Source organism: Argiope bruennichi, chromosome 3, assembly GCF_947563725.1.
Source record: "Argiope bruennichi chromosome 3, qqArgBrue1.1, whole genome shotgun sequence".
In the NCBI taxonomy this organism is placed as follows: Eukaryota; Metazoa; Arthropoda; class Arachnida; order Araneae; family Araneidae; genus Argiope; species Argiope bruennichi.
The window spans coordinates 52,029,034-52,056,749 of record NC_079153.1 but is presented as its reverse complement, the minus strand read 5'-3'; the positions used below and the strand labels follow the sequence as shown (position 1 = coordinate 52,056,749).

The 27,716-nt window shown below is 29.5% G+C and overlaps 2 protein-coding genes across 2 annotated transcripts in view; both read left to right on the top strand.

Moving 5' to 3' along the window:
• The window catches only part of LOC129963740 (toll-like receptor 8), a 44,083-nt gene extending 36,749 nt beyond the window's left edge, over window positions 1-7,334 (top strand). The window contains exons 11-14 of the mRNA XM_056078271.1: window positions 483-614; window positions 4,530-4,605; window positions 6,262-6,419; window positions 7,186-7,334. Of these exons, the coding sequence (XP_055934246.1) occupies window positions 483-614; window positions 4,530-4,605; window positions 6,262-6,419; window positions 7,186-7,195 (376 nt within the window). The 3' untranslated portion in view covers window positions 7,196-7,334. The remainder of the gene's footprint in view (window positions 1-482; window positions 615-4,529; window positions 4,606-6,261; window positions 6,420-7,185) is intronic.
• Window positions 7,335-20,278: 12,944 nt separating this feature from the next.
• LOC129962839 (carboxypeptidase B-like) overlaps window positions 20,279-27,716 on the top strand; it is a 34,798-nt gene continuing 27,360 nt past the window's right edge. The window contains exons 1-2 of the mRNA XM_056076839.1: window positions 20,279-20,391; window positions 24,734-24,809. Of these exons, the coding sequence (XP_055932814.1) occupies window positions 20,285-20,391; window positions 24,734-24,809 (183 nt within the window). The 5' untranslated portion in view covers window positions 20,279-20,284. The remainder of the gene's footprint in view (window positions 20,392-24,733; window positions 24,810-27,716) is intronic.

Here is a 27,716-nt window from a genome sequence, read left to right as displayed (position 1 = left end):
CATGGAAAACTGCGAAAAGGTATCATCCTACAGCCAGATAATGCTCGTCCACATTCAGCCCAATGAACTGTCAAAACAATAAAGCAGTTAGTATTTGAAGTGCTGAAATACCCGCCATACAGAACAGACTTGGCTCCAAGCGATTTTCATATGTTTGTACCATTGAAGAAAGTGCTAAGGAGGAAGAGATTTGCAACTGATGAAGGAGTCATTAATGCGGTGCAAAATTGGTTACAGATAAAACCGAAAAACTTTCTTTTTTCGACAGAATCAAAGAATTTGTGAAATGTCGGGAAAAGTACGCTGAAGTCTAGGGTGGTTATGTCGAAATGTATAATATATGTTTCAGTTTTCTGTCATTAGAATAAATGCTTTCCTCAAATGTCCCTTTGCTTTCTGACTCTCTTTAGTATTTTACAAGAATGTTATTTTTTACTATTAATTATCTTTCACTCTAATTGAAAACTTTTTTTTTACATTAGGCAAACCATCTATAGCTATTCAGCAGCATCAAGTAAATTGAATGAGAAATTTTACAACACTGTGAAAGCTATTCGCACTCTGAAATTGAATTCAAATAGAACAGAGCTAAGACACGTAAACTTTACTAGCATGTAAGTATCATGCATATACAATTTCTGATCATTGTATACTCAAAGTAAATCATAAAAATAATAAATTATGACAGCGTTTCTCAACCTTTCAGTACTCGCGGCCCAGGTCTCAATCATAATTTTCATCGCCCCCCCCCCTTGCAATAAAACGTATACAACAATAATGCATATTGAATATTTTAGATTCTGTTTTTAAATTATTTTTAACTAACTGCCAAAACAAGAGCAAAAGCGAGCCAACGTTGGTGAGAAACCACATTTGGCATTTTGCCAAGCGGATAGTGAACAGATGAAGCGAATGAAAGCGGGGAAAATTTAAATATTATATTTGAAATGAACGCCAAAAAGGGAGATAACGTTAAAAGAATATGAAAGTAAAAAAATTCGTTAAGGAAAGTTAACCTAGACGGGGTGAGCTAAATTTAGAACCTGGGAATACACTTTTTCGAATAATAAAAGAAATAAAACAGAAGCACGACTAAATCAAAAAAAAAAAATATATGTTTGTGGAAGGGAATCCACACGACCGATGCCGTCTCGAGCAGGCGCAGAGCAAATGTTTTCTCATAGAAAGAAGAAAAATGTTCGATAACGCAAGTTTCAATTCCTGTCAGTCTCATTCGAATCGATGCTTCTATCGCTATTGAATCTATCGTGAATGTGTATGTTATATATGTTTTCGTGTTAATTGCAATTCACCATATTAAATACTTACGGCAGCAGATTTATGCAGACTCGTGGATAAATTTTTAAGTGGAAGTAAGCGAGAATTAGATAATAGTCAAGCACCAACAAATACACATACGAGCGTGCTCCGAAAATAAAACCAAGAAAATATTCTCAAGAATACTTAAATTTTGGGTTTATCAGTACTGAAGTAAATGAAGAAGAATGTGTATCATTTGCTCAAAAATGTTGGCCGCAGACAGCATGAAACTTAATAAACTTAAACGACGACATTTGGAAACGCTTCATAGTGAGTACAACAAACCCTTGAAAATTCTTCGAATTAAAATTAAAATCATATAAAAAGCAAAAATTACTTTTTAAAGAAACTTTGTGAATAAAAAAGCTTTAATTGCATCTTACAAAGTTTCATATAAAATAGCCAGATGTAAAAACCCTCACACTATTAGTGAAGAGCTTATTTTGCCAGCAGCAATTGAGATTGCAGAAACTATGTTTGGAGATAATTTTTCAAAACAATTGCAGTCCATACCTCTTTCAAATGATACTTTAGCTCGTCGAATTGGTGATATAGCTGAAGATGTACAGTGTTAGTTTTTCTCGAAGTTGCGTGACAAATTGTTTTCAGTACAGCTTGATGAAGCAAGAGATAGTAATAAAGATGTTCATTTTATTGCCTGTGTTCGGTTTTGTGATAATATGTCAGTAGTAAAACTACTTTTCTGCAAACTAATAGAACTCAAAACAACTGTGCTCGCATTATTTGCTATGTTAAATAATTTTATGAACGAGGCAAACATGAAATGGAAAAATTGCGTCGGAATACGCACCGACGGTGCTCGTTCAATGTCCGGAAGATTCCAAGGTATACAAGAACTTGTAAAACAAAAAAACGACTCAGTGGGTCTGGATACATTGCATGATCCACAGAGGAGCTTTGGTTTCGAAAGAAATGAGTCCTGGTCTGAATATTGCGTTAACTACGGTTGTAACCGTAGTAAATTATATAAAAATGAGACCCCTAAAATCGAGAATCTTTTCTGCACTTTGTAAAGACATGGGTTCAATACATTCAGCGTTACTATTTTATTGCGAGGAAAGATGGTTATCGCGTGGGAAATTTTTCAACGTCTTTATGAATTAAGAGAAGAATTCGCCATTTTCCTAGAAGAAAACAGACCAGAGGCCGAGAATTTTCGCGATGGTTTATTTGTGATGAAATTGAACTACTGGGTCGACATATTCGAGAAATTAAATAATTTGAATCTTTAACTCCAAGGAGCAAATAGACATATGTTGGATACGAGTGATAAAATGAATGCTTTTTTTAGAAAATTGGAATCGTGGAACAGAAATTTAAAGCAAAAAAACCTAACAATGCTTGCAAATGTTGATGATTGTACTAAAGCTTACAAGGCTGAAGAAGAACATGTAAAAGTTGTTTTTGTAACCATTGAAAATCATTTAGCCATGCTGGCAAAGAATTTTAAAAGGTATATTCTTGTTGACGACAAACTGATAGCAAGTTACGAGTGGGTTAGGGATTCATTTCATAAGACTCCCGAAGGACTCTCAATTGATGAGGAAGAAAAATTTATAGACTTCACTACAAGTGGCGAAACTAAAAGACAATTTAGTAATAAATCACTATTTGAATTTTGGGCAGGAATAGAGGATGATTTTTCTGCACTAAAAACAAAGGCATTTCGCATTCTATTACCGTTTTCAACACCCTACCTTTGTGAAACTGGATTTTCTGCCGTGGCTTCTTTGAAGACAAAATACAGATCTCGGCTAAATATAGAAACAGAACTGAGATTGGCTATTTCTAATATTAAGCCTTCCTTCGAAAAATTTTGCTCTGAAAGACAGGCCCAAGGAAGTCACAAATAATTATTAAATTTGTTTTTAATTTAGTACGTTTTAATTAAGTAAATTTTGATTTAGTAAGTTGTTTTACTTTAATAAGTTATTAAATATGTCAAAATGTATTTTGTTTTATATGTGTATTGTGCTTTCCTTTCAGTCAATTGATCAATTTTTTAAAATAATATTTTATCTTCGATATTCTCGCGACCCCCCTCTAGTGTGCTCGCGCCCCCCTAGGGGGGCGCGCCCCACAGGTTGAGAATCGCTGAATTATGAAATTATTTTTTACAACTCAAGTCGAAAGTGATTTCCATGAGATATTTCTACCCAGACACATGTTTTCTGAAAAATTAGGATAAAACCAACGAGAGTGGTTTTTCCCAAAATTTTCTCGCATACTCTTTAATAAATATGTTACCCCTCCCTCTCCTCTTTCAGCAAAAAATTTTGAACCTTGAATAAAGCAATGAGAATCATGAGTGATCAGATTTTTAATTCTTAGAGTTTCACGGTTTTGAGCGTTTTCTACTTCGTAGTAAAATAAAGAACGACAAATATACATTTAGAACTTACTTTTGGCCGAATGAAAGCAAAATTTGACCCAGAACTATACTTTAAGAAAAACGATCATACAACGAATTTCATTTATTTAAGTAGTTGAGTTTTTGGCTCATCTCGTTTAGATTTATGCGAAAATACAGACTGACAAATAGTAAACCATTCATCTTTAGTTCAAAATTTGGCAAGGATCTACAATTCAAATGTCAGAATTTGTACCAAATTTCAGTTATCTAGCTTTTGTAATCCAAGACGATCATTCCGCTTAAACGGAGCCAAGTGGAAGTTGGGAATGAGTGAGATTATACTTTCATGATTACCTATAATATATAGCAGCGGCATGAGCATTTCTAATTGTTAGTAATTCTTATTCATTATAAATAATTCTTAGTTAATTAATAATTATAATTTTAATGTTTAATTAATTACTTATGCTTATAATTTTAATTACTTAATTATAATTCTGAATTCATTCCTAATTATAATTCTTATTCATTAGGTTTCAAATTAATGTTGTATTCATTAAAAAAGTAAGGAATTCGAATTAAATTTTCTCACATCGTTAAGTATTTGAAAAAAAAATTTGCATTTAATTTCGTTTACTTCTTATTTATCTCATGAAATAAACATTTTATAACCTCATAATAATTCGATTGATTATTATGACTATTCGCGTTTAAAGTTTTTATGGAAATAAAATAGCTAAATTCAATGTAATTTTGCTCGCATTTCCGAAAGAAAAAAGCAAATGGGATTCTTAAAATATTATTGTTTTAATTTTTCCTTTTCTTTTTCTAATAGGAAATCATTGGTTGGAGTGAAGGTTTACTTTAATTCATTCGAAGTTTCCAGCCAAAGTGAAGTTCCGTCTTACAGTGTAAATACTACTTTATTTATTTATTTTTTTAAATTGAAAAAATGAATAAATAGAAATTATAATGCTGAGTCTACTGAAAATACTCAGCTTATTGAGAATGTAGTGCTTACATTTTTCCTGAAATACACACTTTTATAAAATAAATACATTTTTTCTTGTTTAACACGTTCACCGTTATATTTCATGCCTATGAATCAGAATTTAAGATGCTTGTTTATTTGTTGTCCCTTAATTGCAATAGAGAAGAAATTATCTACTTAAATAACAAGTGTGAATCACAGGCGACTTATACGATGAACTTTGATGAAATTGGATTCGAGGTTGGAGACCTCCAGTCTTGAAATTAAATTTTACTATTTATTACTAGACATTTTTACTTCATACCAACCTCTCACCCGATATCACATCGGATATGAGAATGGGAAGCTTCTGGCATGGTGATTGGTTCTCTCCACTCGGATGGGGGCAGAAATGGTAAGACTCGGTTAACTCCCATCGATGTCGGGACGTACTTCCCACGGGAAAGTTTGTTTCGTAGCCGGTGAGAGCCTTTAAGACTCAACCTCAGTTCCGGCCAATGCTGTCGCTTAGGTCCGGTCATTCAGATTTATCCGTGTGCCTTAGTGCGGGTCGGAGAAGTCAATTAGGGATTACTACTAGCCCATTCACCTCTTTCTATAATTTTTTCCTTCATGAGTTTTTAAATTTTTACTTACCCCCTTTATATTTTTTTACTATTTCCATTTTTTCCTTCCTTTTCCTGTCCCCCTTTTGCACCCTGTATATGTTGTCTAGTGTTTCATTTTGTTTTTAAAATTTATTTTTTGCTGGTAGATTCTAATTTTTAACTAAAGTAAATATCAAATCATCACAACAAAAGAAAAAGTCCGTGTGATGAGATGATCTTAAAATCTAGTCTTCAGGACCGAAACCGTGGAGAGAGAGGGGTCTTAGACCTATCCTACCAATGCGCCTTTGGATCACAAGTACAGTTTAAATACGTCATCAGAAATAAAACGTCATATTATTATTGATGTAATGTGAACATTTGAAGAAGAAAATGTTGATCGAAATGTCGTTTCTTCATTAAAAGTTTTCAAACTAAAAGAAGGAAAGAACATCTATGTAGTCAAAACAAGATGCTTATTGAATTAAACAAAAAAAAAAAAAAAAAAAAAATGCATTTTATAAATTAAAATTTTAAAAGTACTTTTTGATGCTAAATTTTGTAATGAAAAAATATTTTTATTAATAATCAATAAATATGTATCATTTCATAATTAAATTATTACTAACAATCTTGAAATTTATTGATTTTAGAATTTATTGACCAGGTAAAAGTAATAACAAAATTTAAATCTAATTTCTGAATTAAAATATTATTCTAAAAAGAAATATATTTTTTTATCTGTAATGACATTATTAATTTTAAGAATGACGAAAACATGCATTTAATCTAAACAATTCCTATTTAATTCATTTCTCTATTCATATCATAAAATTTGTGTGAAAGAATTTTACTTTATTTACATTTCTCTCATTTTTTATAATGTTTAATACATAAAATCCATATCAGTTAATAGCTTTTTGAGATATTTAACATGCAATCCGTATCTTGTAGGTAATTTTCTTTTTAAATGTATTTCCGTTTTCTAGTGGGAGACATTGATGGCAAATATCGGAGGAAATCTAGGATTTTTCATGGGATTCACTCTGATCACTTTCGTGGAACTGGCAGAATTTATTTGGGATTCGATCAGCGCGGCTTGTCGTCGGATTCCAGGAATCAACAAAAATCTGAAACGTTCAACAATGTAAGTAAATTCTTTTGCTCTTTTTGTGATATTATTATGGTATAAAATTCCTTCATTAAATCATATGATCTAAACTCGCAAATACCTGAAATGAGACAAAGAAGGTTTTTTTTAATACTTTTTACCTATCAAGATAGAATTCATACATTCATTTTATATCTAAATTCAAGCATAGTTAATTCTTTTTCATTTTCTACTGTCTAACCTTGTTAGTCGTAAACTTTAGCAGATAAATGAAAATCGTCAAATCTATAAAATATGTTACACAAGATTAAAATTCAAGGATGATGGCAGCATTTAAACATTTCCAAAGAACAACCTGTGTTTGTAAACATATTCATTACATTTTCTTAACTGACTAGAACCTAAGATTTGTTGAGGATTAAGATATTAAATGCAATCTAATTATATTTTTGAAAGGGATTAAACCTTATAATATCTTTCGATTATCACCACTTTACATCCATTATAAATGTAAACTTTGAATGAACAAACAGTAGAAGGAAACTCCTTTTCAAAGTGAGTTTTTTCGTAATTTCTTGTTTTTATTTTTTGTATTTTAAAATCGAAATCTTAGTAATCATATACTTGAAAGAAGTTGAAAATCATAAAAATAAGTCTTAATAATCATATACTTGAAGGGATTAAATAATGCGATGATAGATTTATTCTTTGAGTTTATTTTAAAATTATTTTTCAGAATTCATTTTCAGCAGTTTAAAACAAATTCTTGATTTAAATATACAATCTTTTTTTTTTATTTTAGGAAACCATAATAGATGCAAATTTTCCTAAGAAGAAATACAGAAAAGTGTGAGGAATTATTTCTATATGAATATACTAAATCATTCGATTCATTTATAAACTGTGCATTTTATTGGTAATAACCAATCATGTTTTTCAATGCATTTTTATTTTTCACACATATTTATTTGTTGATTTCAAACATTGTTCATTAAATTATTTGAAATAAACATCTATCAAAGATTATTTTCGCATCTCTTCTGCATTGTCTTGACGATTAAAAAGCTATTTATAAGTTGTCAGGGATGAAAAAACTTTGCACCAAATGTTTAACATAAAAAAGATTCTTTCCACCTTAAAATACAGCTATTTACTTTTATTTATATTAGTGCAAGACAATGAGGTTTAAATAAAGAAGCCTTTTAACGTGGTATGTGAAGGTCTCAAAATTGATGAAATACCTTCTTCTTTTATTTTCTTTATAAATTGAGAATCAATTCATTCTTTAAAATGAAATGATGTTTCAAATGTTTCTTATAATATCGAATGTTTTTTTTTATTTTTTAATTTTTCTCTTATTTAAGAGAGTCATTTTGAGATTTCGAGAAGGGTTTGTAGTTTAAAATACATTTCCAAAGATATTTTGTAACATGCTTTTAATGTTTTACATCATTCTAAAAATCTCTAAGCATTAAGAAAAACAAAGAAAAAATGGTTCATTTTATTATCACAAATTATACTCAATATTTAATCTTATCAATGAAGTAAGATCCATAAATATTTTCAAGATTAGTATGATTTAGAAAAATAGTTTCTTTATTTTTTCTGTAAAAATCGAAGGCAATTTTGAGGTCAAAACTAAAATTTTAATCAAATTTTACAGACTTCCTTTTATTACTTTTCACCATTTTTCAAACAACTTCACAATTCCAAACTCACACAAATTATTAGCCTATTCCTGTACTAACAATTAGATGCAAGAAAGATAAATCATTGAAAATAAGGGTTTTAAAATGTAAGATATTTTGCAAGCCTCCCTAAAAAAATATTACTATCCTCAGAGATTTAATGAATATCGCATTCATGTTGCAGTAATTTTGAAGAACAAAGAATTAAATAGGTCTAATTTCTATTAACTATCTGTTTAGTACCTGAACATGTTGGCTTTCAGGGATACCATTCAGTTCATATCTGTGATTCACACCTTTTACCTAATAACATGAATCCATCTCTACTTTAGTTAATAATGTCGAAGCTGTCGTCTAATAGATAGTTGATATGAATCACGGATGCGAATCGTTATAACGAATGTATATATGATTAATCCAACAATTTACATTTTTTTAAGATTATCATCGTACATCAAATTTCAATTCTGGAAAGTTGGTAACGATCCCATAAATTTTAGAAACTTTTTCTTGTCATGCTGTATAAATATCAATGAAAGATATGAGAAATAAATCGATGACCTTCTGTCAATATTTTTCACAGATTGATTTAGAAATAAAGATGCTAATAAAAGCACGAATAAATTTATTTCTTAGAATTCAGTGATATCAAATCACGGCAAAGTAGGTACAATAATTGAGATTTCTTCAATTTTACCAAAACGTTTCATTATCAATATTTTACCTATTATATGGATGTAGGGAATATATTAACAGATGTATGGAATGATTAAACTTTGATGCCAAATATTCAAAAATATTGAATCTATGCTAATAAAAAAACTATTTGATTATGTGGGGAAAGGCAACGACCAGCATTAATATGTGAAATATATTTAAGATTAAAGGACAAAGGACAAAACATTACTAACAAAGAACACATAAAGATAAATGAGCATGAGCTGTACGTCTTACAGACTCACTACCCAATTCTCGTCTGTCAATAATGGCGGGAAAGCATCATGTGATTAATGACGCAAGATGGCCAACATGGCGCCATACAGGAGATGAGATCTGTTAACAGTTCCAACAATTATAGAATGATAAAAAACAACACTAAATTTAAATCTCTGATACTAATAGTCTCAAGTCAATCTTTGATACCAATTCTTTACTATCCCATAACTTTAAAAATAAAGTAAAATTGGATTTTCGTGAGTTGAGATATTCATCCAAAAAAATCCAACGATTTATGTAAAAAAAAAAAAAGTAAAAATTTGACGACATATCTGATCGCAGTAAGAAATATAAATATATCACCATATTTGAAAAATAATGTGGATGGAATGATTGAGCGTAATCATGCGCAAAATCCTCCTTTAACATATGAATGTGAACGGGAAATATCGTCAATTACATCACTCGAAAAACGATATTATTCTTCGACAATTCTATCAAAAAAGAACTAGTCATTACCAAATGGCATCAAGAAAGAGTGGCATCAAGGTGATCGAACCTCGGAGTGAAGATCGCTTACATAACATTAGCTGTGCATGGCGGGTCTTGTTACATATTGAATCTGTCATGTTTTTAACATATTTCTTTTGATGTCTTCTGTAAGTTTACTTGAAAGAAATAAAAAAAGCACTTATTACGATTGAGATTTCCAACACAAATGGAACATATTATTCCGAATTTACTAAATCGGAATAATTCTCATGAATTTCAAAAGAATAATTCAGAAAAGAAACTTGTACTTGAATTATCATTTTTGTGTCACCCATATGAAACATAAATATTCGCAAATACATAACACATTTCTAAAAATTGAAAAATATTTTTAAGTGTTTTTTTAAAATATGTAACTCTTTATCAAATTCAAAATTATTAAATACTAGCCGCCTTTGGCGACCAGCCGGTTCGCCAATCTTGATGCTCGTTAAAATTTTAATAGTTAAATATTTTATGTGATTCCTACTTTAATAGCTTCTTCATTAAAATACTTCAAAATTTGAAATTTCAATTCACTCATAATATTATAAAGACCTTCAGTCATAACGTAATCTGTATCTCTCTAATTTTCTGTTAGCTCCCGTAGAATTTATGCTTTACATTAAATTAAAGTGTAAATGATTAATCTGCAATTAATATAATAATATTTTTTACTGAAACAAAGCATTTTTTTTAATAATATGATTACTGATAATAGAGTCACTGAGCGTTTAAACTTTATGGGCACTAAAGAATATCTTTCTTAATGTATGTATTATCTCAAGAATTTGTCAACAAAATTTCTCAGATTCACCATGAACAGATCGATTCATTAACAATGTTTAATTTTAAATGCATCAAACACTAAGAAAATAAAATGAATCGTTTAAAATAATCGGTCGAAAACAGGTTTAAAAAAACTACTTCAATAACGATGCACTTAAAACTATAAGCATATACAAAAAATATATATAACTAACATAAATACAATTTAATTACAAAAGCATGCAACTAACCTAAAAATAATTTAAATCGTCCGTTGATAATGGTTGTCATGGCAACAATCGGAACAGAATGCGCATGCGTGAATTTTCTTCGCCAATTACGGTAACGCAAATGCGTGAATTTTTCTACGCCAGTTGGGGTAACGCTATGCAGATTATACATTTTTAATTTCCTTTATTCTGTGTTATTTTAATTCAAAAGTACTTCAGAATGAATCTGAAACATGGATTAATTAACAATCTTTAATTTTAAATGCATAAAACATTAAGAAAATAAACAGAATCATTTGAAATAATCCGCCGAAAAACGTTAACCCTAGCTTCATTTCTGTTGGGAGAAAAAAAAAACTGAACTCTTACTTATTTGGCGGTGGGAAAAATGGAAGAGTTTTTTGGCGGAAAAGTTGGCGGTGGGGAAAATGGAAGATTTTTTTGGCGGGAAAGTTAGTTTTTAATTAATAATTAAAATTCTAATTAAAATTTCAAAAAAAGGGACCCCAGGTGCACATTCCCGACCTCTAAGGTATACATGTACCAAATTTGATAGCTGTATGTCAAATGACCTTGCCTGTAGAGCGCCAACACACACACACACACATTGAGCTTTATTATAAGTATAGATAAAAATTGCTAATAATGTTGGCAATGTTTTTTTCATTTATTTTCAATTTAATTTAAGTAATTTTGTGAGCAATTCACACCAATAAATTATTTTATTATTCTTAGATTGTGGTTAAAAATGTATTAAAAATTTAGCTTATTAGAAGTGATTCTTGTTTGATTTTTAGTCATAAATATATGAAGATATATGAAGGTGCTACATTAAATATTTTTTCTTTCGATGTGTTTTTCAAGCATATTTATTGTTTGTTTTTCGCTTTAACACTGAAAATCCTCTAAGTAATTCAGATATGGGTATATTTAGTTTTTTATTCAGATCTTTATTGAGTACATTGAACTCAGTTTCACACTGATAGTCTCTCATCATGAAAGTGCAACTTGTTAATGTAGATTAAAACACTGGTCATATGTTATCTGCTGTTATCTATAGCAAAGATATGCAACTTATTTTGCTAATTAGATCCTTAATAAAAAGAGAAATTTCTTTTATATATTCTGACCACACCCAAAGACCCCATTTACGTCTCAATAAATGAGCGAAAATGGAATTAATTGTTTTATTTTCGCACAAATTTCAGTTCCTGCTGTTTTATAATAAATTCTTGCATCAATGTAAAAGCTTTCTGTAAAAACATCTCTTTGTGGGAAATTCAAAATAAACAAATAGTTTTTTTAAAACACTTAATTATTCAGGAATTTTTATAATGTTTATGAAATAGAACATTCATAAATATCTGCAGGAATTTTTACCTGTGTCCATAATCGTTTGATAAATAAAAATGTGAACATTCATAGAACGGTTTCTTTTATTTTAATTACAAATAATGCGCTTTTGAATTTAACAATATATTGAAAAAACAATTCAGAAATGTAAAAAAAAAAAAAAAAATCAGATTAAAAATTGAGTTTTGACAATCTATAGTCATAAATATGTGAAGATATATGAAGGAGCTACATTAAATATTTTTTCTTTCGATGTGTTTTTCAAGCATATTTAGTGCTTATCATCTTTATAAAATGAATCATGATTTCTCTTTAAAATTATTTTACCATGAAACGTAAAAACCACTGAAAATACTGAGAGAGCTTCTACAGCAGAAGTTGATCTAAATAAGAATAATCTATTTTATAATAATAATTTTATCTTTAGTTTTTAATCTATAAGAATTTTGTTTAAACTTCAGAGGACATTGTGTGTATCTGTTTTTTTCACTACAGTTATTAGACGTGACTCATGAAATTGAAACAGGTAGTTATTTTGGTTCTTAATTCGTTTCATCCGAGTTAAAGAATTTATTTAGATATTATAAAATAAACGATTTTGAAAATTTTTTGAATTTTAAATATTTAAAAAAAAATAATATGTTATAATTTGTTACTTTATTTCAAGAAATGGAAAAATGCAGTCAACATCGGATTTCCAGAATAAATATGGAAACTTTCCGTGTATAGAAATTTTCTCTTTAAGTATACAGTAAGCATACAACATTTAAAAAAATAAGAAAAGTTCAAATGACCTAAATCATGCTATAGGCTTTTTGTTACTTAAAAAATAAAAAAATCTATAAATATGAATCAAAACATAACTGTGATTTAATAACTGTGAGGTGTTAGTAAAATAAGAAATGGTATCCACATTTTCTATATTTATCTATTATAAATTAATCAATAAATTGCTTAGGATCTATTTAAATTAAAAAAAAATTTTTTAACTTTCCGAGCCGGAATAAATGAAAAACCTAATTTTTTTTTCTTTTCTTGATTGCGTAATACTTTCCGAGTCTGTCTGTTAGATTTAAATAACTTAAGGTCATTGTTTCTGTAAAATTTATTTATTTTAAATCATGAAATAAGATTTTAATATGAATGTTTATCTATATTTTATAAACAATAAATTTAAGTAAATATAAGCTAAAAATAGCTTTTACGCAAGTTTTAATTTTGTTACATTATATATTTTGAACTTTTTTTTTTATTAACTTGGATCTTATTTTCATTGACTTGTTTATATAACACACATCAGAATGTTTTGTTTGAATGAAGTAAATATTTTAAAATTAGCATTTGTAAAAAATAATTATTGAAAGTTTGAATCTCGTGTCAACCATTTCTAATTTAAAATATAATAGACACAAAATTGTCAAATAATAAATAATTATTTCGTGCAAAAGGGTTATTGGCTTAATTTTGAAAAGTTCATTCTAAAATTTACTTGCATAATCTACTGATATTTCCTTTTATACTTTGGCGACTTTTATGATCTCTGAGGGTATTGGTAAATTATTTGTTAACTGATTATTTAATTCCAGTTAAATCGTTCAGACATAACTTCATGTTCAATGTTCCGCCAAATTGTCAGATATTAAAGCAATGTCATTTTAATTGTCTTACATATGTTTTTTTTTTCATTGTTCATGTGAATCTTTCTAATTGGAGACCAATCCCATGACATCATAGTTCGATTAAAGACGTAATTGTGTGGGTTATCAAGATTCTAAAATTCGCGGTAATGCAATTTCATTTTTTCTGTTCGTCTGGTAAACTACACAGTTATTAATTAGAATCTTTCTTTGTCTTTCTCCAATGGAAGAAAATCATTCGATTAAATATTTAGTGAAACAATGAAAACGGTTTGAATTTCAAAACAACAACTTAATGTGTTACTGGAAATTAAATAAAATATTTTTTTAAAAATTACCGAAATTCAGAAACAATTTATATTATTAAAAAGGCAATTTTTTAAAATTTTGAAACAATGTAAAATTTATTTTTGAAAATTATCATTGGGAAACTGCAAAATTAAATTGAATTAAATTAATTGTTTAAAAATTCGTATCGAGTTGCACATTCCTACCCTTTCAGTTATATATATATCGACTTTTGTAACTATCAGCCAACCGGTTTGTATATAGTTGATTACAATCATCTATTTATACATATGTGGTAATGCTGATTATGTAAATAGTTATTTTGCAATATGCGATATCAATAAAGCCATTATCAATGATCGTATCAATATGAAATTTTCATTATTTTTGCCGAAGCATTGAAATGACTTGGAAAATATGAACTTAATTATAAGAAATCTACCTTTGCCTTCCAACTTGCCGAGATATTTTATTGTGGAATGAAAATGCTACATATATTTTGAATTATTACATTTCATACCAATAAGTCTCTTCTCTTGATATTATACACGATTTTAATTATTATGTTTATTTATACTTATTACCACTTCGTCCAGTTAAAAAATTAAATTTGTGTGCAAATTACCGTATAATAGAAAATGGGTATGTTCTTACTTATGAAATTTACGAGTATTGTAATCACCAAAAAATTCCAATTCGAGATTTTGATGGATTTCCACGTTTTAGACCTCTTCGAGTTCGAGAAATACAATTTTCAGTATGTTTCCCTGTGAACACGATAACCCAAAAACGCTTTTAGTTAAACAGATGAAATTCAGTATGCAATCTAAACACTTAATTTAAAATTTCTTTTATGAAATTTTGAATGAAAATCGTTCAGAGGAAATCTGTCTGTTGGCTGTGCAAATAAAAATTAATTCAAAAATTATACAATGAAGAGAGCTAGACAGATAAAATTTTCTATATAAATGTGCGGGATAGTCAGTGGAGATAATCAAGATTTTTGAATTATAAAAATTTAATTGATATAACAGATTTTACTGATTTGGAGTTAGGATATTAGATAAAAATAAAAGTAAAGTAAAAAGTTTAGAAAATAAAGGCACAGATCGTCATCGTTATTAAGTTACAGTCCGTCATCGTCATCGTCATTTTGTCATATTCATTAAAGTTCTTTCTAAGAGCCGTCTGCTCTTCGTCTTGTGTGGAATCTGGCATCCAACTCACTAACCCTCGTCGTGATGCTAGACTGACTTCAAGAGGTTGCACATCTGCCGATCTGTTGTTTCACAAGCATGTAATGCATGGTGATTCATAAACAGAAAGACTTTAAAATTTGAAATTTGGCATGTGAATTTGTGTTTATAATTGTAGTTCTATGTCATATTTTGTTTCTAATCGATCGGGAAAAAAGGTACACAAATTTCAGTTTTCTGGTACTTGCGTACTGACCACATCATAAAAACTAATTGCAAAAATAGAAATAAAAAAACCACTCCGACAAAATCGCATTCAAGCAGGCTATTTCAAAACTATTCAACTCCAATAGAATAGGGTTAAAAATATACAAATTTGCTTACCAAAGAGTGTGCGACAAAGTTTCGGAACAGAGGGCTGGCTTTATAAAAAAATGCAGTAGCCATCTTTTCTTCAAATGATCATTTCAAAAGTTATCGGCGGAAAATATCCAAATTTCTAAACCAAAGAATAAGACACAAAGGAAAAATTATTTTATCTCAATTATTATTAAAAGTTAAATTCACTTTTACTTTTTTGAGTTAAATAATTTAGTTATTGATACATAATATTAATTTCTAGAACTTTTTATTTGATAATAATTTATTAGAAGGAAATTTTGAACATGGAATCAATTTCAGTTAGAAAATTAACTTCCCTCTTTAATTTTTTTTTTTGTTATTTATTTTACATTCCTTAAACACAATAATGAAAATTCTTTCTTAAATGTTGAAAAAAATTATTAAAAGGCAGATTAATAAAAAGCAAGGCACCTCCCTTCAACATATTGTAAAATAATATATGAAACAAGTCTAAAAATCTAACAGAATACTCAAAATGTATACAAAATTTGAGAACTTTAGCACGTCAACAAGTGAACTAAAATTCGCTTTAAAAATGCATCTTTACAATAATAAAAACAACCAGGTGAGTTAAAAGTGAATAATAACGTTCGAAGATGTAAAAAACAGGTGATAAAATGCCATAGACTGAAAAAATGGAAATGACATTTTCAAATTAAGCAAAGACAGAAAAAAAAATATTGAAAATTTATTCATTTTAAACATTAAAAATATAAAAGCAATCTAATATAAACAAGCTTATATACTTTTTATAACACTTATGTTTAACCTCTTTATATGATTTGGGGGTCCTTAGACTCTCATTGCCAATTTAAAATCGAAAAGAGTTTGTTACATCGACTGAAATATCAAACCAAAAAGAAACTTCGCATTTTCCCAACAGAGATGTTATTAAGAAAAAAAATGGTTGCTAAACAACCTACGGATCAATCTAACAGCTCAGTTGAGTAGAGTCAAGTTTTATTCTGTGGTTATTATAAAAGTTGATATAAATAAATCAAAAATTATTTATAAATTTGAAATGTTTACTATCTTTATTATTATCATTCCCAGAATATGTGCCTTCTAGACGGATTATTTATCTTTTAACACCATTTCAACATAAATATAACAGATTAATTATTTCTTTGATTGCCAATTGCTTTTGTATCATGGCCATGTTACTGGACTGCGAACCACGAGGTCCCAGATTCTATCCTCGCTCATAACAATCCGCCACAATATAATAAAATCATATTGAAATAAACATATAATATTTACAATAAAAACAGATATTTGTTTCTTTGTAATGTGATTTTATCAAAAGATAATGTTCAATACTCAAATCAAAACTAATCACTAAAATCGGATTGAAATAAATAGGGATCCACGAACAGGGAAAAAATGCAATACCGAATAAAAATATATAAAAAAAATATGGAAAGAAAATATTACCAATAACCTTTGATTTGTTCCATGTCAGCATAAATATAAAACTGAAAAAGTTGCAGATTTAAGCTCATCGACTCTTACGATCTCTTCTTGCTTAAGTTTATTTATGAACTGATAAATCAGTCAATTTAAATCTAAAACCAGCGGGAGTGTCTCGCATACTCTCTAATAAACGTGTAACACCAGAGAACACCTTATATGAAATTGACGTACAATAGTTACGAAATAATAGTTTTGGCATTTTTATTGAATTTATCGTATCATCCTTGGCGAGCTATTTGGCGATTAAACCCAAACATGTGTGAATAGTATCCAAAACTCGAACTTTTTCTCGATCGATTGAAACAAAAATTTGATATAAAATTTCATTTGAAGTCTCACAAATTCCCATACTAAATTTGATATATTTAAGCCATTAAATTTTTGAATGATCGCTTTTACATATTTCTGAAACTATTGACTGACAGACAGTCAGCTGTTAATTGGATTTGGCTCAAAATTTGCCAGGTGTCTACACTATAGGTGTTAAATCTGTGTACCGAGTTTTGTCTATCTAGCTCTCCGTTTTGTAATTATTGTGTTAACTTGTATTCGAACAGCTGGAAAGACAGACTTCCTCTGAACAGATTTTACACAAAATTTGATAGAATCTGTAAATTTTGTGCAAAGACCATGTATCAAATTTCAACCGTCTAGCTCAAAACGTTTTTGAGTTATCTTTGACACAGACAGATAGACAGACGGACATTTTCCAATAATGCGTTTTACGAACTCAGACAGGTCTAAAAAGTGGAGATATGTCAAAATCTCGAGTTCGGATTCTCTTTATACTATGTATAAGAATAAGTAAAAAATGCAATACAAAAGATATTTTTTTAAAATTGAAAGAAAATATTAGCAATAACCTTTAATTTGGCCAGAACCAGCATAAATATAAAAAAAATCCTAGGGACGGGTACCGCCAAATTTGACGCCAAACTTTAAAGAGAAAGTCGCCAGCGTCTCTTGAAAATAGTCATTATACTGAGAAATAAAATTCTGAAGATTACAGCTTCCGCGGGGCTTGGCGAGAGAAATTTGGCAGAAAATTGCCAAATGGTACCCGTCTCTAGAACTGTACCCATTGTCCTTTGCTATCTCTTCATACTTAAGTTTATCTGTGTACTGATAAATCAGTGAGTTTAAAGGGAAAAAAATGTCTTTGTTGCTAGATGTTATAACAGTAGATGATATTTCGCATAAGATCAAATGCAGACTGGAAGGGTGGGGATATTTTAACTCCGTCCAGCTTTATAGACAGCGGTAGACGATTATATATAATATATATCACAATGTGGAAGTCGAAGCTGTAGACAAGGAACAGTTCGTGCCTAATCCTAGGCTTAGTAGTTTAAGCCGGACATTTACAATCATTCTATATTTCGCTAATCAAGTGGTGACAATTCACGTCACTCTATTTCTTTTTCTTCCATCCAATTAGGCCGGTCATTCACTAGAATTCGATTTCCCTCCTCTATACCAGTGAACGCCTTGCTAAAGAACACCGCAAATCTTTCCATCCATACATCCCAGATCTCTGTCTACCCAAATGTATGTATTGAGCATCAATTCTAAATAAAAATATATTGAGAGAATAGTATCATGAGCTGGATAGTCAGCTTTCCGATCCTCGTCAGGCCATTTCCGACTGGTGTTCTGTATCGACAGTAACATCAAAACAGTGGAATGCTGCAAAACAATCTTTAATATCCAACTTTATAGCCGATAATCGCAAATCAATGCATATCTGCATTTGATCAATAACAGTTCATACCAAAGTTCGAAATCTGGAATATGTGAACAATTTTTGATACCATTTGATGTCCGTGCATAGGCTGTTTAGGTCTCATAGTCAAATTCCCGCAGCATCAGAAATTTATAAATATCTTGTTACTTAACAGGTATAGCAACTTTATCGATGCACGGTATGTAAATAAAATAGACTTACAGTAATTTTCATCGATTGTTATCAATAGTTTACACGTTTAGAATAGAAATTTCATTTAAGAACTGTTAAAATTACCAGGTATGATTGAGATTCTTGTCATAATATGACTACAATCGGGCATATATATTTTTCGTCATTATATGCTAAAAATGAATTAATCTTATACAGTACGAATATATAAAATATATGGAATAAGATTTCAGAGATTTTAAGCTTTTATTTCACAAACTCTCAAAATTTTCTTTGATGTTGAACAATACAATAATATAAATACAATAATTGTTTATACAATAATTATTTATACAATAATATAAAAACATGTACTGTTTTGCCTTTTTATTTGTTTGGATTTTACAGAATTTCTCCGTAATTTTTAAAAATTAAAATCATTATTCCAAAATAAGAAACATAAATCTCTCTTCTGTTTTACTAAAAAAAAAAAAAAAAAGACAATTTCCTCTTTTTCCTTTTAGCACCAGGTACTTGCTTTTTTTTTTTACTATTTCTAGAAATTATTTGTTATCTCTCAAAACATGTTCCTCTTCAAAATACGGATTTTACCTAATAAAAACATCACTATTTCTCTTCATGTTAATTGAAAACTGAATTTTATCTCTTTTATTCGCTTAGTATTTCATAATTTCTGGTTAAATTGCGAAATTTTGAGCATTTACTAATTAAAATAACAGGTTTTTTATTTTAGTTCTTTTAAAATATTATATTTTTATTCTTTGTATCCCATACTAAAACATAACCAAAAAAAGAAAGTGAATTTATTATGCGTTTTATTCATAAATTGCACCACTACACATTTCGCAGGTTTGGGTCCAGTAAAAAACTTCCTGGTAAGTAATCTACATTTGATTACGTTTAATTTTTTGTACTATAGTTTTTAAATTGATTGATGATTGATTCATTAACTAACTTATTGTTTGCTTGATTGCATAAACGGGATTCTTTATGTCGGAAAATAAACAAAGAAAATTGGATCAATTTCCTTAATAGCAATAATATTTTAAAACGTTTGAATTTTTGTATTATAGTTTTTCAATCGATTGATGATTGATTCTATCAACTAATATGTTGATTGTTCTGACTGTCTTAACGTGATTATTTAGATATAAAAAAAATCATTTAGGCGCATAGAAGTGTTGCTGTTTCTCTAGCAAAGATCTTATTTTCACTTTAATGAGTGCCTAGCAGGCAATCTGCAGGTTAACGAATGTCTAGTAGGTAATGTGCAGATTATTGGGGCAAATTGAAAAATGAAACAAATTTCCGAACTTTAACTGATCATCCTAGCTAATATGAAGATTATCAAGCTTATCTGCAGATAAACTGATTTCTGCCTTTTAGCGGTAACATATACATGTATTAGTGATGTCTTGATGTCTGTCCCAGTTTAGTGTATCGCATAATAGAGTCTTTTTTTAGCTCACTCTGCTCATCACAGAATGGGATGTTTTTTCCATTGCTTTTTATTTATGGCCTTATGTTTGAGCATTTCAGAAGCAGCCTCAGATTATCATTCACTAATTGCCCGATCATCTGCGTACGAGGGGTAAGTTCATTTTCGTTTTATGAAAATGTTATTTGTAATGATTGAAATAGTGATTAATTTATTTCATCAGCTAATCCTTTTTTTCCCTATGCCATAATTACTACGAAAAAAAAACCCATTTTTGTGATCCAAAAGAACTAATATTTAGAAATGCAGCATAAAAGATTGGATACAAATATTCAATAGCTTTTCTTTCGAATTTCTTGAATAATTACAAATAAGAAATACTCAACTGAAACAAAGCATATTTAAAAAAATTATAAGAACTCTGTTGGTATAAAACATTGCACAATACAGCTATGCTATTCAAGAATGTAATGTCACTGCCATTCAAAAACTTTCACTTTCTGAACATTAGGTTCTGTTATTGCACATATCACTTTTTTCCTACACATTTTCGTTAACACATTGTCCAACACAGTGCCGGTTTCCTTAATTCTTCGTACGTTCTTTTTGATTGTTGTGTCGTTTATGCTGTGGTGATTGCCGAAATTTTTCAAAACACTGTGATATGATTGCAATTCATGATAAGTCAGCACTATGAAAATACGTTCAATCGAATATTTGCTCATTTAAGAAACACAACGAATACGCACAGAAATTTTTTAATGAATGACGCGCGATTTATTCTCATCAAACTTATTTTCTAGCCTTATATGCCGCTGCAAGAATTAACATATTCACTTGCAGACACGATTTTCCTCTCATTGGTCGCCACGAATTTGCATTACCACCTAGGGAAGCTTCCATGTTAGCCAATCGTCGTATGCATCGTAATTTAGAATACAAACTGTCGGAATCATAATTAGCGCTTTTCGTGTCATTAGACTATGACGCTATATTCGGGGACCCCGCATGTTTTATATCAAAATACTCGTATTAATGTATTCTATCCGAATCTGTAAAAATTAGACGCTGCGTATCTTGTAGGACACCCTGTATCTTTACGATGTTGTTCTACACCCAGTCAACTGTTTTTGATGAGTATACTCGTCTTGGAAAAAGTAAAACATTTTGTGTTATGACAAGTTTATTAAATGACAGTTATTATATTTATATAATAATTGTCTAGTTATTATATTTATTATTAATTATTTATTATATTTTTAATATATATATATGTGTGTATGTGTGTGTGTGTGTGTGTGTGTGTGTTACCGTTAAAATATATAATGCAGTTATTTCATAGAATACCTAGTTATTCCATGAAATAACTGATCATGTCTGTTAAAGTGTGTAATATGTTATTAATTTGACACTTTAACTAGTTATTCTATGAAATAACTAGGTATTCTATAAATTAACTAATGAGAGACAGTTAAAGTGTAAAATAAACAATTTATCTAAAATGAAATTAAACTAATGATAGACAATTAAAATGAAAAAGAAGCAATTTATCTAATTTATGCAGCGTATAAATGGTATTTATGGAAACGTACCATAAAATCATTTGTTACAACAAGGATTACTAAAATGACACTTGGAATTACAAAGAATATTATTTCTAAAACAAAAACATTTTTTTGTTGACACACTGGGTTTTACACGAACATTTTTTAAATCCCTGACCAGTACCTAAACTTTGAGCTGTAGTTCATAAATGCAGTAGGGGTGGAAGGTAAATGTATTTATCGTGCGAGATATATGATATAGATTATTTTACACTTTAACGGGCTGCAGATCGTTATTCTATGAAATAACTAGTTAAACCATGAAATGCAAGAGAGTTTTACACTTTAACGGACACGATCAGTTATTTCATGGAATAACTAGATATTCTATAAAATAACGGATTTCATACTTTAACGGTAACATATATATATATATATGAAAATTTAGATGCGCATTTCCCGAAGCGTTCGAAACAGTTAACTGGATACCTTGAATGCTTATAATACCATGAAGATATTGTAACAGCATTATTCTGCTTTTTGTACCTAGTTTTTAGTAATTAATTAATTTTATTCTCTTTACTTCTCTTTTTTATGACCCATCAGAGGTTAAGAAAGAAAAAAAAGATCCTCCCTCGTATTTTAAAATATTTCGAAGATTTCAATGAAAGGTCACTTTAAAAACTTACCAAAAATTCCACTGTAAAAATGTGAATTTTTGTGATTTTGATATTTTATGGCGCATATAGTTTAACCCACTTTTTAATTATCGTATCTTTAATCTAGTGAAAATAACACAATTTTGGTAAAATTTCAAGATTATGCTGGCATAAAAGATTAATTACGATTTAAAGAGAGGAAAGGAGAATAAGTCTGCTAAAATAAAAGTAATTAGGAAAACTCTATAAAGTATTCCTCACAAACAATTTTTGTTCGTTAAGAATATTTGAGTAAAACGCATTAAATAGCTACAAGTTGAAACAATTCTTTTCTTTCTGCTTCTTTTTTAATTATTAATTGGCAAAACAAAATTTTGTCAATACTTTTTAACAGACAAATTAATCAAAATCAAAATAAGATAAAAACAAGATAATTTAAGAAGTTTTACTATCGCATAGTTACGAAAACAAAGCAATATCGAACAAGCTACAAACCATCCAGTAAGACAACGCATGCGTAGAAACTGTACAGTAGCAAATAGTTGTCCTGTCGAGACAAGAACTTACTATGGTCCTCTTTTTCAGCGCATGCGCAATCTGCTTTCTGCGCATGCGTGTCTTACTGGAATCTTAAAAATGGTTGAGCGTAAACCCAACTTTGGTTTGGTTTAGTTATATTAATATACCGTTTTAAAGCAACACTAGGGCTATTTTGGGACGGACCTCGTAGTTTTGAACCTCGGTCAGATGACGAGGACGACACCTGAGCTGGCACCCCCCTCTCCACACCACACCACACCAACGGGAGGACGTCTGGTCATGACGGATTTAACGTGCAACAGACCTCTTTACACGACAGTTCTTCGGTGGAATCGGGTCAAACCTGAAACCCTCCGGTTCCGAAGCCGAGACCTTACCACCAGGCCATCGCGACCTAACCCAACTTTAAATTTAATTGTTTTGTTCTTCCATCGCGGATAGGTTTTATTTGAAATCGCATCGTTAAATTATCTATGCATTTTAACTTCTATATCATTAATAATCTCTTTATTTTCATAATAACTTATTCCGTTTGTAATTTTTTTAATATTTTTAATTATACAAGTTGATTGAAAAGACGGCAAAGATAATAGATTCGAATTATTCAAAATAAAAACATACGTATGCACATAAATTTTTTATTAAAATATTTTAATATAAGCACAAAGTTTTATATCCATTTCATTATGATTCGTTGTATCATCCTAAGTCATTCAACAGAAGCCAAAGTGACAATCCCCACCCCACCTCCCATCTTGGAAGCATTTCTGTAATTAAAATTTCGAATGATGCTTTTGTTTTTACTGTTTTTATATAAAATTTTGAACTTTATTTCATACTTTACGGTATCCAACTAGGTCGAATGAATTTGGATGAAAATTCGCATCCTTACATTTTTGCATTTTTTAAAAATTAATACATTTTTGTTTCCCGTGGTATCTTTATTTTGTATCCATATCAGTTAGAAGTCAAGTTATAGCAAACTATTGACATGTAAGTGACGCTTATTTAGAAGAATTTAAACACTTTAAATGCATTTTCTGAAGAGCAAGTTTTTTATGATTTTACTGTATGATTATCGCCATATCTTAAAAAAATAATCAAGATATCTTAATAAAATTTTTAATTAGTGCTCATTATGTTAGAAGACTGATGAACTATGGATTTGATGTTGAATGCTCGAGAACTGTATTTATGATTATTTAATGCAAATATTGTTGAAAAAAAAATTCCAAATTTTCAAAGATAGTTTCATATATTACACACAAAAATTTTATTTTTGAATATAATTCTTATATAATAGTTAGTTATACTCTAAGATCTAAGATATGTTACACATGTAATGTTACAAAAAAAATGAAAAAAAAAATCCCTAGAACAATTCTAGTTTTTGTAAATAAACGCTGAAATTTACATCAAAATATACTTTTTCTTCAAAAGCTACATTTATATTTAAATAATTTCACTTTTATTAATCATTTTATCCTTATATTAATAAAAAAATATCGCATAAACATTAAAATACTTTTTTTTAAAAATCATCCCCGAACCTAGTCGGATACCTTAATATAAAATTTATATTTAAATATGTTTATTATTTGGCCCTAATATGAATCTGAACGATTTTTAATTAGATTTTTTCCTATGACACTGTATTTTTTGAAATTGTAGTATTCGAAGACAGTTATTAATTTGTATGACATGTGGTTCTTTGAATGAATTGTTTCACATATTTTATTGATCTGCAAACAGATACAAAGTCTGCACGGTGCGAGTTTCTTCTGATAAAGATGTGCGGGTACTGAGAAATATAGAAGAGACTTTCAAGGTATAAATAACTTGATTTTCATGCATTGATTGTTAGATATTAGTCTCTTAATAATATGTGACTTTCAATAACTGATTTACTTGGAAGATTAAGCTGACTATAGACCGATTCATTTTCGGACAGCATAATTATTAACATTTTTAAGCTATGTGTAATTCATAAATATGTGCATATTGCCAGATTTCATGGGATTCCAGAGAAAGGTGCAACAATTCAGAATCTTAGAAATTCTCCAAGATTTTCTTCTCCAAATAGGTTGTTACATTTTATCGGCCATTTATTTGTATTAAAAATGCAATAGAAGCACGAATTAATACAAATGTTTAGTCATTTTTCAAGAATCGTTTTCATTCTATATCAAAAATTAAGTTCTAATATTTTGAATGGTTAATTATCGTAAGCTAAATATTATTTTTTTTTTCTTTTTGCTCTCACAAAATTTCTTGCAGTTTTTTTTTTTTATGTTTATAAGATTAATTTTGCACAGAAGAGTATTAATAAAAAGGACTTCTTCACAAAACTTATAATTGTTAACGGAATTTCTTCAAAACTAAATGAATTTATTATCAAAATGCATGTATATTTGTCAATCTGGCAATTATATCTGACAAATATTTGTCATATCTGGGGAATAAATTTTTTATCCCCTCTTCGAAAAATGTTGTCATCAATGATGTATGGCCCCTAACGTTCTTTTGGCACTCCTCATTATTTCGGTCTTCTAGCCAGTTCCTCAATTCAAAGAAGAAATGAAAATTACTCGGCTCTAGGTCTAGTTCTCCGTGAAGGGAGATAAGGGTGCAAGAGGGTCGTAATAGAAAATCTTATTCAATTTGATCAAGTGGTTCGAAAGAAATGGGGCTCTAGGTCTCGTTCTCCGTCAATGGAGATAAGGGTACAAGAAGGTCGCAATAGAAAATCTTACTCAATTTGATCAAATGGTTCGAAAGAAATGGGGGATGCTGGACAACGAATTGGTCGACCGGCTTGCGACTTTGGAGTGTGAATATTTATGCATACCTGTTCCATAATCTGTCATTAAGCGAAACTTCAAGACACTTTCAGACTAATGAGGAGCTTCCAAATATTGTTAAGGCCCCTTGCACATCACTGGCGGCAACATTCTTCGAAGAGGGGATTTGAAACCTGGTTCATCGATATGACAGATGCTCTGAATCTTCAACCTAATCTCTTTTCAATCAAATTTCTTTTTCAATACAATTCAATCTCTGAATTAGGTTGAAAATTACATGTGTTTATAAATAATTTTTAGCAATAAATCCATTTTATTCTTTAAATTTATCTTTTTTTATGATCCTTCGAAGGTTGAATAAAAACCGGCCTTAGTATTTTAAAATATTTTTAAAAAGTCCTCGAAGAATAATTTCAAAAACTTGTCAGAAGTTCCCGCCTCAATTTATAGAACAAGTAAGGAAACGAGATTGGGCAGTTGAAAACTTCTGAAGAAATAGAATTTATCATTGTGAATGCCATCCAACTGTAGGTTCTCTTAAATTATACCATGGCATCACATCCTTTTTTCTCCTGCTACAAGCGTGCGGGATTTCACACATGGCATGGTACATTTGATTATATCACGAAGCAAAGTTAATTAGCTTTATTAGATTGAACGTCGGGAATATGAAAATTTCTGAAAGCGCTTCCAGGGAGTTTATATTTTCAACTCGTTTTCGATCGGAACCAGATACATTATTTTAAATAAACCCGAATAAAAAAGGAGATTTTCTTGTAATTAGTATTTAATTATTCTATATCTACAAAAAAATTTTAATTAACAAAAGTTTTGGAAGTAATATGTATAAAATTTAGCGATTGCAGCTAAATTTATAACAAATGGCTCAATTTATGGCAAAATTTATTTTTTATTCTTCGCCTTTAACCAGCTAGTTCTCCAGTGATAATATTTATATTTAATGTTATTTAAATCGTTTAGATATAACTTCATATCCGTGGTTCTGTCAAACAATAAAGTTCTGCTGTGTTTATTTTACTTCTGTTTTTTATGTACATGAATCTAACATAGACCAGCCCCATAACATCAGAATGCTATTAAAAATGTAATGTACAGTTCATTTGCCTTTTCAATTTCACGTAATGCGATTTTATTTTTTATTCGCCGTATAAATTATGCAAATGTTAATTAATTGCATTAAAAACATTTCGTAGATTTGAATTCAGAGAAATTTAGGGAAATCTCCTTGTGCATTCGCAAAATGTCCGGTTTATGCTTAAAAAATGGAAAAAAACATGGAAATACATGCATGAAGTAGAATCTATTTACGACAATTTTTTATCTTTATCTGTCTCTCTCTCATTTCTTATTATATATATATAAGAAATATTACAAACAGATGGTTCTTGAAAATATCACTAAGTCTCTAGTGAAATTGTTAGGATATCTTTTAGGATTGACTTTTTATGAAAGTGATCGTCCGGGTGGAAAAAGCGATATTAAGATATAGATATTAAGGTCGTTACGGAGGAGCTCTTCATGCATGAAAATAACTTCCATTAGTAACAGAATCTTTATCTTTGAGGGATTCTTTGTAAAAATTATCTTCCACTAGGTACCAAACCCTTTGCTTTTTTTGTCAACAATTCATCAACAGGTGATTCTATGAAATCTTCCCACAAAAAAAAAAGTAGCTGTTCCTGACTTGATCTGCAGTTATTAATATTTCTCTTATAACTGAGCTTATCTCCATTTTCAGACTACTCGGCGATGCAACTTTTTTCCTTTGCAGATGAGAAAGTAAATGTAGCATCTTTCACTCGGTGCAATTATTGCACTCATCATGAAAGCATTATTCTTTTTATCCCTTCGAATCATTCTTATCTTTGTTTATGACACCTTCCTTGGCTTTCTAACTGACTCAACTAAAAAAC